Below are 16,291 nucleotides of genomic sequence, written 5' to 3' on the forward strand. Positions count from 1 at the left end.
CTGGGGCTCCATATTAGGAATATCCAGCATGAGGGTGACCACTGACCTGAGGCATCATCTAGCCAGCCAGCCAGCCATGGAGGCTGTTTGCACCCTCAGTGACATCCTGGCAGTGACGCATTTCTGTTAAGTCCCTAAACTGACCCTGGTGGTGCATGCAAACCACCACATCAGCGCAATGTGTTTTACTTTCTCTGGGTGGGTGTGCAGGGACTTCTACCAACACTCTACTAAAAGTTACCATTATCAGCTTGGGATTGCCAAAATGACATCCTCAGGCCTGGCTTTTTCAGTGTCATGCACTCCACCTCTGCATGTATGGTAGCAGTCAGCCAAATGAAATAATCCCCCACTCCCCCCAGGATAAATGAACAAGTGCCAGATACTCACTCCAATCCTCCCCCTCCTGGCTTTTTAGCACCTGAGCTGCTTGATATCTGGCTATCTTGTCATAGTTAGGTCTTTATCTCTCTACACCAAACAGCCAGGGAATACATTTACATATGTTTAAAAGGCATACTTGCCTCTTATGCATTCCTAAGGTTCAATAATCACACAACAAAGTAAAATATACTGGAGAGGTTCAGTACCTTGAGTGAAAAAGTAAACTCTGGTCCCATCTCCTCTGACATAAAAATTCTCAGATAAACACCGACCTAGAACAAAGAGGACTGAGAATTATAAATTATGAAACTTTGCAAATGCTATTCTCAAAAAGGTATCAGAAAAAAACACACAGTTGACAAGAGACTACATAGTTCAGCAGTAGATAAGGCATCAGCAAAAAAGGCATAATAGTGTATCACTATAATTTTAAAACAAGCATTTAACAATAAATATGTTGCAATTAAAATATCAAGCAAAACCCAGTAGAAATAAATACAAATCATGCACCAATACAGGGACAATTTAACTGGTAATCAACGTGAGGATCATACAAACTTGGTTTAGCTACAAGAAATCAATAAACATACAAATAGCCATCTACAGTCATGCTCTCTAAGGTGCAACTATATATGTGTAAAAAAAAAAAAAAAAAAAACAGAAAGGGAAAAGTAACTCTGTCATAAAATGCCTGAATTGTTAGGGCACTAATGGTAGTTCAAGGGTAGACCAAGTGGATGTGTTTAAGTTCGCCCAGTGTAATCTGAACTTTTCATGACCTGTGAAGAAGATATCCATTAACAAGGGCTACTGCAATCAGACGTCTGCCATCATCAATCAGGTAGTGGAACAGGTGCAATTTTGGCTAGTGTAATGACAATGTGAATTTTGGGCAGAAACCCGTGTCTCTGTGCTCATGGAATGTCCTCCATCTTCTAAATGACAGAAAGCACAATTTATTGCCATATGTGCAACACATGGAAACGTCAGGTGCCAAAAACTGCAGACACAGGGGGAGGATTATGTTTCACATGCTAGTCAATACAAACAGCTACCGGTGAAGTAAATGTGGAAAATCACAGATGGGAGGATGGGAGAGGAAACTTCCACAGTTTAGGAATAAACAAGTATGGGGAATTTGGAGCCAAGTTACTAGAATCTCCTTCCACTTTGTATAGATGCTGCTGCCGCTACAGGAAAAAGTGGTCAAGCTCATGCCTCTGGGTTGTCTTGTTTGCTGTGCCTGGGTTTTTATTGCACTGCTATCTTAGTGATAGAAACTTCATGTCCTGAAAGTCCTTTTCAGTCAACACTCCTATTTTGCGATTTCTGTCTGCTGAGCTTTTTTAAACAATGATGCATTACCTTCTGATCTGCAGCACATGCCCTTATAATACAGCACCCCACCCTATGTATTTTGTGATCCTGACTGTATAAACTGTGTGTGTGTGTGTGTGTGTGTGTGTGTGTGTGTGTGTGTGTGTGTGTGTGAGAGAGAGACTGTACCTCTTGGCCTGGGGCGTGTCTGAAAAGGTTAATGGACAAGCCAACCTACCTAGCCAACAAATAAATGGCTATCTTGGTAACCTAGACAGTGACTCTGGTGTCAAACAATGTCCCAAGAACTGTACACCATGCTCCATGTGGGTATCATGGCACAGCGATGTGTGAATGAAACGAAGATAAGAGACGAGTAGTAGATGGTTATTGGTTAAATACACTACACTTTAGTGAACGTCGTCAGGCTTTATGAAATGTTCACATCATTACCCTTCCATTTCTGTAGAGAGTTATGGTGGCAGACCAAGCAGACATTTGTTAGCTACAAATTCCCCCATACACTTGGGAACTACCAGCATTCTCGGCCAGCAGTGTGATAATCCTCCCAGAATGACCTGGATCTGCTCCAGGGACTATTCCCAGTCAGCCAAGGCTACAACCATTACAAAAAGAGCCACCCTCCAAGAATTGGATCATCTCAAATCTGAAGAAAACCAACTCAGCTCTTATGCTGCCCTAGATCAGTAAGCTTCTCACCCTGTTATGGAGTTTATTACCAGTCAATGTGGGCCTCGCCTTCTCTTCTCTCCTTGCTTTCTTCATCTTGACATTCCACCCCCATGCAGTGAAAATTTCTTTTACTGCTCTATTATCAGACTTTCCTTCCCATTTAATTGCTGGTGGGCATTATTTGAACTTGTCTTTATGTCAGAGTCCTATAAACTGTAATGTATGAAGCATTAATATCTGAGATCCAGAATTCTGAGTGACTTTTTTTTTTTTTTTAATTATAGCAAGGTATCCCACGTGCATCTTCTATTGTCACAGTGTTATTCTGATATGGCAAGTGGTACTGGAAGCTGATCCCTGTATCAAGGAGGGTGGTTTATCTGCCTTCAACGGAGGAAAGATATTTCAAGCTGTTCAATGTGGGTCTAATATCATAAGAGCGAAAGTTCAAAAGAACGAACGCTCAAACATTGAAAAAGCACAAACATCGAACATTATATTGTGGGGAGCTGTGCCCCCCACCCCCTGTTAAATATATATTCCAACTCCGAGGTCGCACTACAGTGAACAAAGGGCAATTATACAATGACTGACCATTACTATTCCAAAACGTGCATGCTGACTGGCCAGCGTGCCTGTTGTAAATCCGACAATATACCAAAGGAAAAGGTCCAGTCCCCGGACTTATTTCCATTGGTATATTGTCCAAGTTTTAATTTTTTTTTTTAATTAAAAAAAAATAAAGCTGTAGTCCCGACTCTGCACAAACGAGAAAGACAGCATGAAGAAAATAGGTATGGTATTTAAAATTAAATACATGTACCTGATTTCCCTTGTATTTTCTTCAAGCTGTCTTTCTTGTATGTGTGGAGTCAGGAGTGAAGCTCTCCTACCCCTAAACTGCCACAAACCAATATTTAAAAAAAAAGAAATTACAGAAAAATGGAGCAATGGAGATCTTCTTTTCTATTGTGTACTTTCCCGAGCACCGATGTACTGGGTATGCGTGGGAACGCATGTTCCAAATGCATGCGCAGTACATCATCAATGGAAAAGCTGAGCTGTCTGTGAAGATTAGAGGAAGTTGGGCGAAGGCTGCCAGCCTAGTCAAATAGAATTTGATAAATAATTCTATCAATTGTATAAATAAATGTAAAATCCAGGCTTGTGTTTTTAAATGAAAGAAAACACTGTAAAATGTGAACTTCAAGATTGTTGCAACATTGCCATCTGCTGTAAGGAAAACCAAGCCAAGCATTTCAAATCTGTCTTTTGAAGATGAAAAGATCTTATGAATCTCTTTGATGTTTACAAGCTGGCTCCAGTGGGTCTGGATGAAGGTTTCATGCCCATTGTTTTACGATTAAAGGTAAGGGCCAGAATTTACATACGGAAGGTGCTTTATTGCTCTGGTTTCTGCTAGAGTGTATATGTGAAATGCCTTGCATTGTTGTAGTTTCCTGAGCAGGTGTTAGCTTGCTAAATAATGCAGTTTGTGGCCTGAGAAAACCTAAGTGTCAAAATGATGTAATTTGGGAGGGCCTTAGCAGAGCTGTTGGCTAGTGTTTAAAAACTATTGTTCAGTGAGAGACTGTAAGCATTTTGATCTTGGACATCTAACCCAGCACTGCTTATGCTCTATGTATGTAAATAGGATTATAGCACTGCATTTTCTCTTAAGATTAGCTAAAGATTAGAAAGTTAGACTAAGTCTTTTTCTTTGACATCAGACCTGTGTGATCTCTGAACTCTTAGATATCTCTGTGGTGTAGGAGTATTGTCTTGTGTTTTAATTATTTATTATTAAATATTTTAAAAACCTTTACCTGTGGCTGGTTTGTGTAGAGAAGTAGGTTCTAGAGTACACTGCATATTTATAGAGGTTATTGTAATAGGCCACTCTAAAATAAGCCTTAGAATGAATAGTCACATTACCAATTGGATAATAATATTGCACAATAATAATTGGACACCCTTTTAAGGGCCTTTTAGTAGTTGATAATATTAGCTGGTGGTCATCATCATCTTCTTTCGGCTGTTCCCGTTAGGGGTTGCCACAGTGGATCATCTGTTTCCATTTCTTCCTGCCCTCTGCATCATGCTCTTTCACACCAACCCCCTGCATGTCCTCTCTCACCACATCCATAAACCTTATCTTAGGCCTTCCTCTTTTCCTCTTACCTGGCAGCTCCATCCTTAGCATCCTTTTCCCAATATATCCAGCAACACATGTCCAAACCAACGCAATCTCGCCTCTCTTGCTTTGTCTCCAAACTTTCCCAACCTGAGCTGACCCTTTATTATACTGATTTTAATCCTGTCCATCCTAGTCACACCCAGTGCAAATCTTAACATCTTTAACTCTGCAACATCCAGTTCTGACTCCTGCCTATTTGTCAATGCCACCGTCTCCAACCCATATAACATAGCTGGTCTCACTACCCTCTTGTAGACCTTCCCTTTCACTCTTACTGGTACCAGTCTGTCACAAATCACTCCTGACACTCTTTCTCCACCCATTCCACCCTGCCTGTACTCTCTTCTTCACCTCTCTTCCACACTCACCATTACTCTGAACTGCTGATCCCAAGTACTTAAACCCATCCACATTTACCAGCTCTACTCCCTGCATCCTCACCATTCCTCTACCCTCCCTCTCATTTACACACATATATTCTGTTTTAGCCCTGCTGACCTTCATTCATTCCTCTTCTCTTTAAAGCATATCACCACCTCTCCAGGGTCTCCTCAACCTGGTCCCTACTCTCACTACATATCACAATGTCATCTGCAAACATCATAGTCCACGGGGCCTTCCTGTCTGATCTCATCTGTCAACCTGTCCATCACCACTGCAAATAAGAAAGGGCTCAGAGCTGATTCTTGATGTAATCCCACCTCCATCTTAAACGTATCTGTCACTCCCACCGCAGACCTCACCAATGTCACACTACCCTCGTACATATCCTGTACCACTCTTACATACTTCTCTGCCACTCCCGACTTCCTCATACAATACCACAACTCCTCTCTAGGCACCTTGTCATATGCTTTCTCTAAGTCCACAAAGACACAATGCAACTCCTACTGACCTTCTCTGTATTTCTCCAGCAACACTTTCAGAGCAGACATTGCATCTGTAGTGCTCTTTCCTGGCATGAAACCATACTGCTGATCACTAATCATCACCTCCCTTCTTAACCTAGCTTCCACAACTCTTTCCCATAATGTCAAGCTGTGACTGATCAATTTTATCCCTCTGTAGTTACTGCAGCTCTGCACATCACCCTTATTCTTAAGGATAGCTACAAAAACACTTTTTCTCCACTCCTCAGGCATCCACTGACTTTCCAAAATTTCATTAAACAATCTGGTTAATAATTCCACTGCCATTTCTCCTAAGCACCTCCATGCTTCCACTGGTATGTCATCTGGGCCAACACCCTTTCCATTCTTCATCCTCTTCATAGCTGTCCTTACTTCCTCTTTGCTAATCTGTTTCACTTCCTGATTCACTATCCCCACATCATCCAACCTTCTCTCTCTCTCTCATTCTCTTCATTCATTAGCCCTTCAAAGTACTCTTTCCACCTACACAACACACTCTCCTCACTTGTGAGTACCTTTCCCTCACTATCCTTTATCACCCTTAGCTGCTGCACATCTTTCCCAGCTCTGTCCCTCTGTCTAACCAATTGGTACAGGTCCTTTTCTCCCTCTTTAGTGTCCAATCTCTCATACAACTCTCCATATGCCTTATCATTAGCCTTCGCCACCTCTCTCTTTGCCATGCACCTCATCTCCTTATACTCATGTCTGCTTTCTTCATCTCTTTGACAATCCCACTTCTTCACCAGCCTCTTCCTCTGTATACTCTCCTGTACTACCTCATTCCACCACCAGGTCTCCTTGTCCTCCTTCCTCTGTCCAGATGTCACACCAAGCACCTTTCTAGCAATCTCTCTTACTAGCTCTGCTGTAGTTACCCAGCTATTCGGTAACTCTTCACTGCCTCCCAGTGCCTGTCTTAACGCTTCCCTGAACTCCACCTCACAATCACCCTTATTTAACTTCCACCATTTAATCCTTGGCACTGCTTTCACACACCTCCTTCTCTTCTTGATCACCAACGTCATCCTACAGACCACCATTCTATGCTGCTTAACTACACTTTCTCCTGTCACCACTTTACAGTCTCCAATCTCCTTCAGACCGGCCCTCCTACATAGGATATAATCCACCTGTGTGCATCTTCCTCCACTCTTTAACATCACCCTCTGCTTCTCCCTCTCCTTAAAATAAGTGGTGGTGGTAAAAATGACTACCGTACAGTCTGGGTAAAGGGGCACAGCTGGAGAATCTGTGTCAGCCTTTCCCAAGAGTGTCTGTGAAGTTGTATGAATACGTATCGCAAAGTGTGGGTGTATGTCAGTTACCTGGGCAGGGACACGAAGCACTGGTTGGACAGAGAGGGTACTGGAGGTTAGCTTGTCAGCTAGGCTGAGATCTGGACCCTATAGCTGTGCCAGTGGGGAGTCTTATTGGGGACATGGTGAGCAAAGGAGCAACCAGCTCCAGGCTGACTGTGATCTCTGTGTGCACTTAAGGGAAATTGTACTTTACTGTGTGTATTAGTTATCCATTCCTCTTCTGGAAGTTGCCCTCTCTGGTGTCAGTGGTGAGGACTGAGACTCCTTGATTGCTGGGCCAGGGCACGGTCATCACATATTGGTGGCAGTGGTTGGGATATCCTATCACATATTGGTTTGCTGTGGTGGGATCCACATCACATATTGATTAGTTGACAAACACTAAATTGGCTTGTAGTGGTGCAGATAGAGCGAATTCCTGTGCCTCTTTGGCCCTCTTCAAAAGGAACCTTGACGATTGGATGGGAGAAAGGTAATTCACCCCGGGGATCACGTCAGTCACCCTGCTAGACAGGGGTCCAGGGAAGTAAATAGTGTGGGAAGAAATATCCAGGGAATTGTTATGGCTAGGCTTGTATAGGCCCTAGGACTGATAGTCTAGTACCAACCTATGAACAGTACAGTTTTGTACCTACCATAAATGTAGATGTTTGAGTGTATTCACTGCTGCAGTCATTACACTAGGGTTATCCTGCCGTCAGGCGGTCCCACAGTCGGCCAGAGTTCCAAAGTCTTGGTCCTGCGTCGGTTGCTGTCGCTTCTTCCCTGACGTCAGTGCGCCAGGGTATATAAGATGCAGCCTACGCCATTTTCTTCAGTTTTTCTTGCCCCAGATGTCAGGTGCCCCCAAATAGGTAGCCAATACATATTGCTAATAAAACATACATAAATAATAAAGACAATACCTTCAGTTACAAGCAAATACACCACATAGGTTGTATAGGGTAGAAAGGTATAGATAAGTCCTAGTTAAGAAAGGGGATGGAGGGAGGGTAACCTGGACTGCAGCAGTGAATACACTCGAACATCTACATTTATGGTAGGTACAAAACTGTACTATTTTCATCGTGTTTCACTGCTGCAGTCATTACACTTGGGTTGAATCCCAAAGCTGAGGTAGGGTGGCTGGATCTATAGAGGATTCGGGGTGGCTATGAGGCCCTGCAGCACTGCAGTGGCAAAGCCAGCTCTGGATTTAGAGTAAAGAGGCAAGTGGTAATGCTTGGTAAAGGTGTGCACTGAACTCCAAGTTGCAGCTTCCAAAATATCCTTGGTAGGTACTCTGAGGTAGGCAGTTGAAGTGGCTGTTGCCCTGGTGGAATGTGGCCTAATGTTGCTAGGTACAGTTTTTCCATGCTGTGTGTAGCAGAAACGGATACAGTGTCCTACCCACTTTGAAATGGTCTGCTTTGAAATAGCCTTTCCCTGTGATCCTGCAGCATACGCTACAAACAATTGCTCAGTTTTCCTGAAAGCTTTTGTTTTGTCCAAGTAGAAGCGTAACTGTCTGTGTATGTCCAATGAGTGCAGAAGTCTCTCCCCTTTATTCTGGGGATTTGGAGAAAATGTTAGCAAGTGAATAGTTTGGTTAAGAGCCACACTGTATACCACCTTTGGCATAAATGTAGGGTTTGTTCTTAAAGAAACCCTGTCCTGATGAAAAATGATGAAAGGTTCCACTGCCATTAGTGCCTGTAACTCTGAGACTCTTCGAGCTGAAGTTATTGCCAGAAGCAGAGCAGTTTTCCATGACACATATTTTAATTCTGCTGAACTGGATGGCTCAAAAGGAGGTAAAGTTAGTTTTTCCAAGACAAAGTTGAGGTCCCAAGTTGGAGTTGGTGCTCTCCAGGGCGGTCTTATGTTTTTAGCCCCTCTGAGGTACTGTTTTAATAATGGATGAGAGAAAACAGGAGGATCCATGTTGTAATGAGCTGAGATGGCAGAGGCGTGGATCTTAATGGATGAAAAGGATAGGCCTTTGTCCAGCATCTCAGTTAAGTATTGTAATATCTGAGGAATGTTTGGAACAAGAGGGTCAAAGCTTTGAGCCTGGTTCCAGGCGCAGAATCTCTTCCACTTTTCTGAGTACGATTTAATGGTGCTGGGCCTCCTGGCCTCCAAAATGACATCCATAACAGCTTTAGAGAGAGATGTTGGCTGCTTGGCTAAGTAATCCGTCATGCAGCCAGGTTTAAGGTTTTGAGCTGGCTGTGCAGGATCAGATTGTTTTGTTGAGTCAGAAGATGAGGAATTTGAGGTAAAATCCATGCTAGGCCTTGAGCCAAGTTCTTTAAGATTGGGTACCAGTGCTGGTGTGGCCAGTCTGGGGCAATCAGGATCATTTTTGGCCTTTCTTGTCTGGCTTTTAGAAGTACCTTTGAAAGGAGAGGCAGTGGTGGGAAGGCATAAACGTTTAGTGTTTTCCAGCTGAATGAGAGAGCATCCACTTTCCATGCTTGTGTGTGGTAAGTCCTTGTGCAGAATTTCTGTAGTTGGCAGTTCAGAGGAGAGGCAAAATCTATGTCTGGGCAACCCCATTTTTGTGTTATCATGCTGAATACTTGTGGATTTAATTTCCACTCGTGAGGGTCCATGATGTTTCTGCTTAAGTCTTCTGCCAGAGTATTTTTCTTTCCTGGCAGGAATTGTGCTTTTAGATGAACTTGATAGGTCAGTGCTGCGTTCCACAAAGTCATGGCTTGTCTGCAGAGGGGATAGGAATGAGTGCCCTCTTGCTTGTTTATGTACCACATAACTGTGGTGTTGCCCGTCTTCAGTAATAGTTGTCCTGGATGCAGAAGGTCCTTGAAAGCTGTTAGGGCATTTTGCACAGCTAGCATCTCTTTTTGATTGATGTGAAGATGCATTTGGTCTGCGGCCCACTTGCCCTGGATACATTTTCCTGCCATGTGTGCTCCCCAGGCGTAATCCGAGGCATCTGTTGTTAGTGTCTGCCTGGCTGTGGGTAGAGTGAAAGACTGTCCCTTGTTGTGGTGACATGCCAGTGCCCACCATCGAAACTCCTGTTGTAGGCAGGGAATAAGTGGTATTACTGTTTCCAAACTGTGACAGTGTTGAGTCCAAACACTTTTTAGGTACCACTGTAATTTCCTCATATGCAGTCTGGCATATAGTATTAGTAGTATGCAGGCCGCCATGAACCCCAAGGCCTGCAGAATTTTTCTTGCAGGGCGTTGGGTTTTTGTTGCCATCAATTGAAAGTACTGAGTCAGTTGTCTTTGCTTGTCTGGCATGAGATAAGCCATCAGGGTCGTTGTATTTAAGCTGGCACCCAGGAATATTATCTTTTGTGAGGGCACTAGTTTTGACTTCTTTTGGTTTACTGTGTACCCTAGGCAAATTAGCAATCTTTTTACAAATGCCAGATGCTTTAGAAGAATGTCCTTGCTCTCTGCTTGAATAAAACAGTCGTCCAAGTAGGGATATACTTGAATTCCTTTCTGTCTGCAAAATGCAATTACTGGTGCCAGGCATTTTGTGAAGACCCTGGGCGCAGTAGATAAGCCAAAGGGCAGTGCAGAGAATTGGTAATGCATTGTGCCAGCTATGAATCTGAGGTATCTTCTGCAATTTTGTCTGATTGGGACATGCAGGTATGCCTCTTTGAGGTCCAAAGTAACAAGCCAAGCCTTCTTGCCCAGCATGGGAAGAAGTTGCTGTAGTGTCAACATTTTCAATTTCGGAACATCCAGGTAAGTATTTAGAGTAGATAGGTCCAGTATGGGTCTCCAGGCTTTGTCCTTTCAAGGGACCAAGAAAAGTTGTGAGTAAAATCCTTGTCCTTGTTCCTGTTGTGGCACTTTTTGAATAGCTCTCATGTCCATGAGGGCTGTAATTTGTTTTTGTGCCTCTGCCCATTGATTTTGTGGCAGGTCTGGCATTCCTTTTGGCCTTGGTAGAGTGTGAAAGTGGAACCTGTAACCTTGAGACACAATATTCAGAACCCATTTGTCTTTGGTGATTATATGCCAATTTTGTGAAAAAAGTGCTACTTTTCCCCCTAAGGGAGCTGCCAAAAGGTAAGTGCTTGGCATTTGAAGGGGGAAGTCATTGGGACGGTTTCCTATAAGGTTGTGACTTGTCTTCTCCTTTTGGGGTTGCAGCACCCCACTGTCGTGGTCTGTAAGAGCCTTGGGGCTGAGATCTGCCTCTTGGGTGTCTGTATCTGCCTCTTTGTGGTCTGTCTGACACTGGAAAGGATCAATTTTTAGAAGGCCAATTTCTGCTAAATCGAGGTGGCTGTGCCTGTAAGAAATCCTTCACTGTTTGCATAGATTTTGCCTTATCCTCCATTTTCTTTAATACCTCTTCTGCCTTAACACCAAACAAGATATCATGCTGTAAAGGAGCATCCAGTAATTTTGACTTAACATGGTCAGGTAAACCTTGTTTTAACCAAGCATGCCTTCGAATCACAGATCCTGTAACTGCGGCTCTACAAGAAGCTTCTAATGAATCAAAACCACATTGCAGAGTATGTTTTCCCACTTGTTCAGCTGCATGCAATAAATCCTGCATTTCCTTATAGTCAGGACCTTCTGAGCTTGTAAGCATTTTCTGTTTTAACAGACACATTAAATATTGTTGGTATTTAAGCATGTGGAACTGGCAATTTAAAGCCCTTACTGCAAGAGTTGCAGAAGTGTAAACTTTCTTCCCCCATCTATCTAATGATCTAGAATCCCTGTCAGAGGGAACTGGATTTTTAGCAGTGGAAGCCTTTACCCCTTTGGGACCCTGGGAAATAGTTTCTGGGTCAGCAGCAGGGTTTTTATAAAAAAAATTGTGAGAGTCAGGGACTCTGTAGTACCTATCTGGCTTGACTGGTGCTGGGGGCAAAGAATCAGGGGTTAAACTGGATTCAGAGAACACATCATCCATAATATCTAACACAGACGGAATAGCAAGGGGCCTGTGCTGAGGCAATAAAAGAAAATCTCCGAGTCTTTTCTTGGATTCTGAGTAATCCTGGCTCTCCCAACAGAAATGCTCCCTCATGGTATGTAAAGTTTCCCCAAAAAAGAGTAATCCTCAGGAGGAGAGGCTGAAGGGATTGCTTCTTCAGCATCAGAGTCCTCATAGGGGGGTAAAGTGTATCCCTGGTCTGAAAAGGAATCCGAAGAAATGGAAACCTGGTCAGAGGAATCAGTCTGTATCCTGCCCAGGCCTTTTATCAGGAGGGGGATGGGAACCCCTGATCAGAGTAAATAGGTGTTCGGCCATTTTGAGCATCTGCTTTTTAGGCATGGAGGCCTGTCTAGGTGAATGCTGTACTTGTTTCTTTGTCTTTAATGGAGTTTTAGACTTGGTTGTTGTTTTGATGGTAAGCTGTGAAGGTCTGAAAACACCTTCAAAAGCTGATGCCTGCTCAGCGGCTCCAGACCCATCGGAGGGGTTAATTTCTGTAGGCCCAATACCTTGAGTTTCCAGAGGCCTAGAAATCTCCACTTGGGAGTTGGAGGTGGCCTGTGGCTCTGAAGTAGCCGGTGTCAGGGGCTGCGAAAGCGCCTCACTGAGAACCGGTGACTGGCCTAGAAGAGGCTTCATAGTCAGTTTTGGACCTCGGATGCCTGTCCTTATCTTTGTCTTTGCGTTTTTTGTGTATTCCAGTCATCGGTTGTTCCGACGGCATGGTATAATTGAACCTTCGGCCAAAATAATGGTGAGCAAAATCAAACCGACGTTTAATAGTGCGTTTGTTAAATCTAGCACAAAACCGACAACTAGTGATGTCGTGGTCTGGGCCTAGGCATGGAATACAGTAAGAATGAAAATCCTTATGAGGTACTTGCTTCCCACAAGAAATGCAATTATTAACTTTTACTGACATCGGTCTGAGGCAAGAAAAAGTTTCCCCAACGGGGTACTTAGCTTTATTGAAGACTTTGGTTCTGAAATTTGAATTTGAAAATCTCAGGAGTCGGCCGACCGGCACTTGCGAACTGCTTTTGCTTCGGGCACCACGCGGCAAGAAAGACTGAAGAAAATTGGCTGAATCTTATATACCCCTGCCGCACTGACGTCAGGGAAGAAGCGACAGCAACTGATGCCGGACCAAGACTTTGGAGCTCTGGCCGACTGCGGGACCGCCTGACGGCAGGATAACCCTAGTGTAATGACTGCAGCAGTGAAACACGATGAACATCTTATGTACAGTGATCTCAAGTGTTTTGTACTTTAAACAGCCACGCAGTGTATACTCAGAGGTCAGATCACAATTGTTTTATTTCTTTTGTTAGCTTAGTGTTAGTCACGGTGAGCAGGCAGCATGTCAGCAGAGGAGTATGGAAAGCTGACAAGGAGCCAGCTGGCGGAGATGTGCCAGGCTAGGGCACTGGTGTATGGAAACCTTACTAAGGCAGACCTGATTGCAGCCTTAGTTACAGCTGTATCAGAAAACAGCAGCCTGGAGGACAATCAGACTGACAGTGGAGATAATCTGAGAATGGACAGCTCAACCTTTCTGCAGTGGACTTAAAAATCCAGCTGAAGCTAGAGAGACTTGAGTTAGAGGCCAGGTGTATGGAAATAGAAGCAGCTGAGAAAATGAGGAGTCTACAAGCTGAGGAAAATGAACAGCAGAGGGGGCACGAGAGAGAAATGCTGACTCTTCGCCAGAGTCATGGAGGTAATGGGGAAGGGAGTAACCAGACCCCAGAAGCACAAAAGGTCAGTAAATTTCTTCCACAGTTTAAAGAGAGGGATAATTTTGATAGCTTCATTCATATGTTTGAGTGGGTATGTAAACAGTATAAAGTTGACCAAGGGCTCTGGGTACGGTTCCTGACCCCCTTACTCCATGGTAAAGCTGTAACTTCTTTAGCAAAAATGCATGACACTGACTGTTTTGATTATACTGCTGTAAAAAGACACTTGTTGGAATGTTTTAAGCTAACACCTGAAATGCATAGGAAAGTTTCGTGAGCATAGATGAAAGGCAGATGAAAATGTATGTGAATATGCTGCTGAACTGAGCACTTATTTTCATAGCTGGGTGAGTGGATGTCAGGTCACCACTTTTGAAGGGCTGGCAGACCTTTTGGTAAGGGAACAAGCCCTTAGCACTTTGCCTGAGGACATGAGGATCTGGTTAGCTGATAGACAGTGTGCTACTTCAGAGGAGTTGGGGAAGAAGGGAGACCTATACCTAGCAAGCAGGGCAGCCCTGTAGAGGAAAGGGACACCCAGTACTGCTCATGGGACTAAAGGAATCCATGGTGGGCAGCACCAGTCTGCCCCAACAGAATCCGCCAGTAGCAGGGTAAGCCACTAGTCCAGGTATACGTCCAGGAGCTAGGGTTAAATGTTTTGAATGCAACCAGTGGGGCCATGTGGCATACAGATGTCTACAGAGGCAAGGTGGGGAACCAAAGGTGAGGTTGCTGGTAAGTGAGAAAGACAAAATGCCAACAGTAGGTTGTCTTGAGACAACAGGGGTATGGAACTACCATCCTGCAGATGTCCTGAGAGGGAAGGATTTGGATGAGGCAGTACTATGTACTCATGCAGTTACATGCAGTCAGGCTTGGATACAAGCATGCAAGTCTGGTAGCCAGGGGGAGACCCAGACAGACTGCATACTTGCAGCCAGGACTGCTGAGGTGGTTACTTCAGGGAGTGAGCTACATTGTAGCTGTGAGACTGAATGCGAGCCACACCTGCTTGTGGGTACTGATGTTCCCTTGGACAGGGTAACTGCAATGGCAGAGGTGAGTTAGTTGTACCCAGGCTGACAGTGAGGCACCGCTGTCAGAGAATGCTAGACTTTCTGTGGAAGGGGAGCTGAGAAGGGTTACAAGGAGAGAGCTGAGACAGGCTCAGCTCTCAGACTCTACATTGCAAGGCCTGAGCCAGGTAGCTAGGGAGGCACCCGATTCTCAAGGGAAGGGGGGATCTGAATACTGGAACAAAGGGTTACTGTACAGATAATGGACCCCTGAAGAAGGGCTAGAAGGTGAGAGAGTACAGCAGTTGGTAGTGCCTAGAGCCTACTGTCTGGCACTTCTAGCCATAGCCCATGATATTCCCTTTGCAGGTCATATGGTCATAAAACGTACAGAGATGTAACAGGGTACAGCAGGGCCTGTGAGCAGTGCCAAAAGTTAGGCAAAGCAGGAGACAAGGTGAGAGCTCCCTTGATGCCTTTGCCTGTGATTGAGGAGTTATTTCAGAGGGTAGCTATAGATATTGTGGGTCCTCGGAGTACCCCAAATTCCACAGGGAAAAAGTATATCCTAGTGATTGTAGATTATGCTACATGATACCCTGAGGCAGTGGCTTTGTCCTCCATTGAGGCCAAGAAGGTGGCAAATGCTTTGCTAGAGATTTTCAGCAGGGTAGATTTCCCAAAGGAAATACTGTCTGACAGAGGGGTCAATTTTATGTCAGACCTGCTGGCTTGTCTGTGAAAGTCCTGTGGGGTGAAGCACATGAAGACCACCCCCTACCATCCCCAGACTAATGGTCTTGTTGAGAGGTTAAACTCTACAATCAAGTCCATGCTACGGGCATTTGCAGATCAGTTTAAGAGGGAGTGGGACAAATATTTGCCCCATCTGTTTGCTTACAGAGAGGTTCCCCAGGAATCCAAAGGTTTTTCACCCTTTGACTTGTTGTATGGACATAGGATGAGGGGACCTCTAGATTTAATTCGAGATGAGTGGGAAGGTGAGTGTGAGCCTCCCAAGGAGTCTGTTGTGGCATATGTCCTGAACCTCAGTACAAGGCTCAGGGAACTCATGGGCCTGGCCCAGGAGAACCTGTCAGAAGCCCAAGAACAGAAAAAGGTGTGGTATGACAGGAATGCTGGAGCTAGAGAGTATGCTGTAGGGCAGCAGGTGATGTTCCTCATTCCTGTCAGACACAACAAGTTGCAAGCAGATTGGGAGGGACCCTACAAGGTGGTAAGAAAGGTAAGTGATGTTAACTACATGGTGGAACTGCTAGGCAGAAGGCAGGGGCACAAATTGTACCATGTCAACATGATGAAACCATACCATGATAGGGAGGCCCTTGTGCTGAGCATTTGCAGTGGATTGCAGGAGGAGTCAGAGAGATCTTGTGACTGATCTCCTCAGTGAGGCTCGGGCTGACACCTCGGTGGAAGCGATAGCAATGTCCCAGCAGCTATCTCCTACCCAGGTTTGAGACATCTGATCAGTATTGCAGGAGTTTGGGGGCATGTTCACCGGGAAACCAGGGAGCACTCACCTGGTGCAGCACCAGGTGGATACAGGACCCCAAAGGCCCATCAGGCAGACCCCTTAAAGGGTGCCAGAAAGAGTCAAACAGACTCTGAGGGAAGAGGTATAGGAGATGTTGGAACTGGGGGTGATTCAAGAGTCCAACAGTTCCTGGGCCTCCCCAGTGGTACTGGTACCAAAGAAGGATGGCAGCACCAGGTTCTGTTTGGCTTTCAGGAAATTAGTCACACAGAGGCAGAT

General features: G+C 44.6%; 1 protein-coding gene across 1 annotated transcript in view; it reads right to left on the reverse strand.

The window, feature by feature from the left end:
- Nucleotides 1–16,291, reverse strand: part of METTL2A (methyltransferase 2A, methylcytidine) — a 506,716-nt gene that overhangs the window by 30,116 nt on the left and 460,309 nt on the right. Inside the window, exon 8 of the mRNA XM_044055222.1 lies at nt 591–656. Within this exon, the coding sequence (XP_043911157.1) occupies nt 591–656 (66 nt within the window). The remainder of the gene's footprint in view (nt 1–590; nt 657–16,291) is intronic.

This window comes from Protopterus annectens, chromosome 13.part0 (assembly GCF_019279795.1).
Source record: "Protopterus annectens isolate FY-2018-M chromosome 13.part0, PAN1.0, whole genome shotgun sequence".
In the NCBI taxonomy this organism is placed as follows: domain Eukaryota; kingdom Metazoa; phylum Chordata; order Ceratodontiformes; family Protopteridae; genus Protopterus; species Protopterus annectens.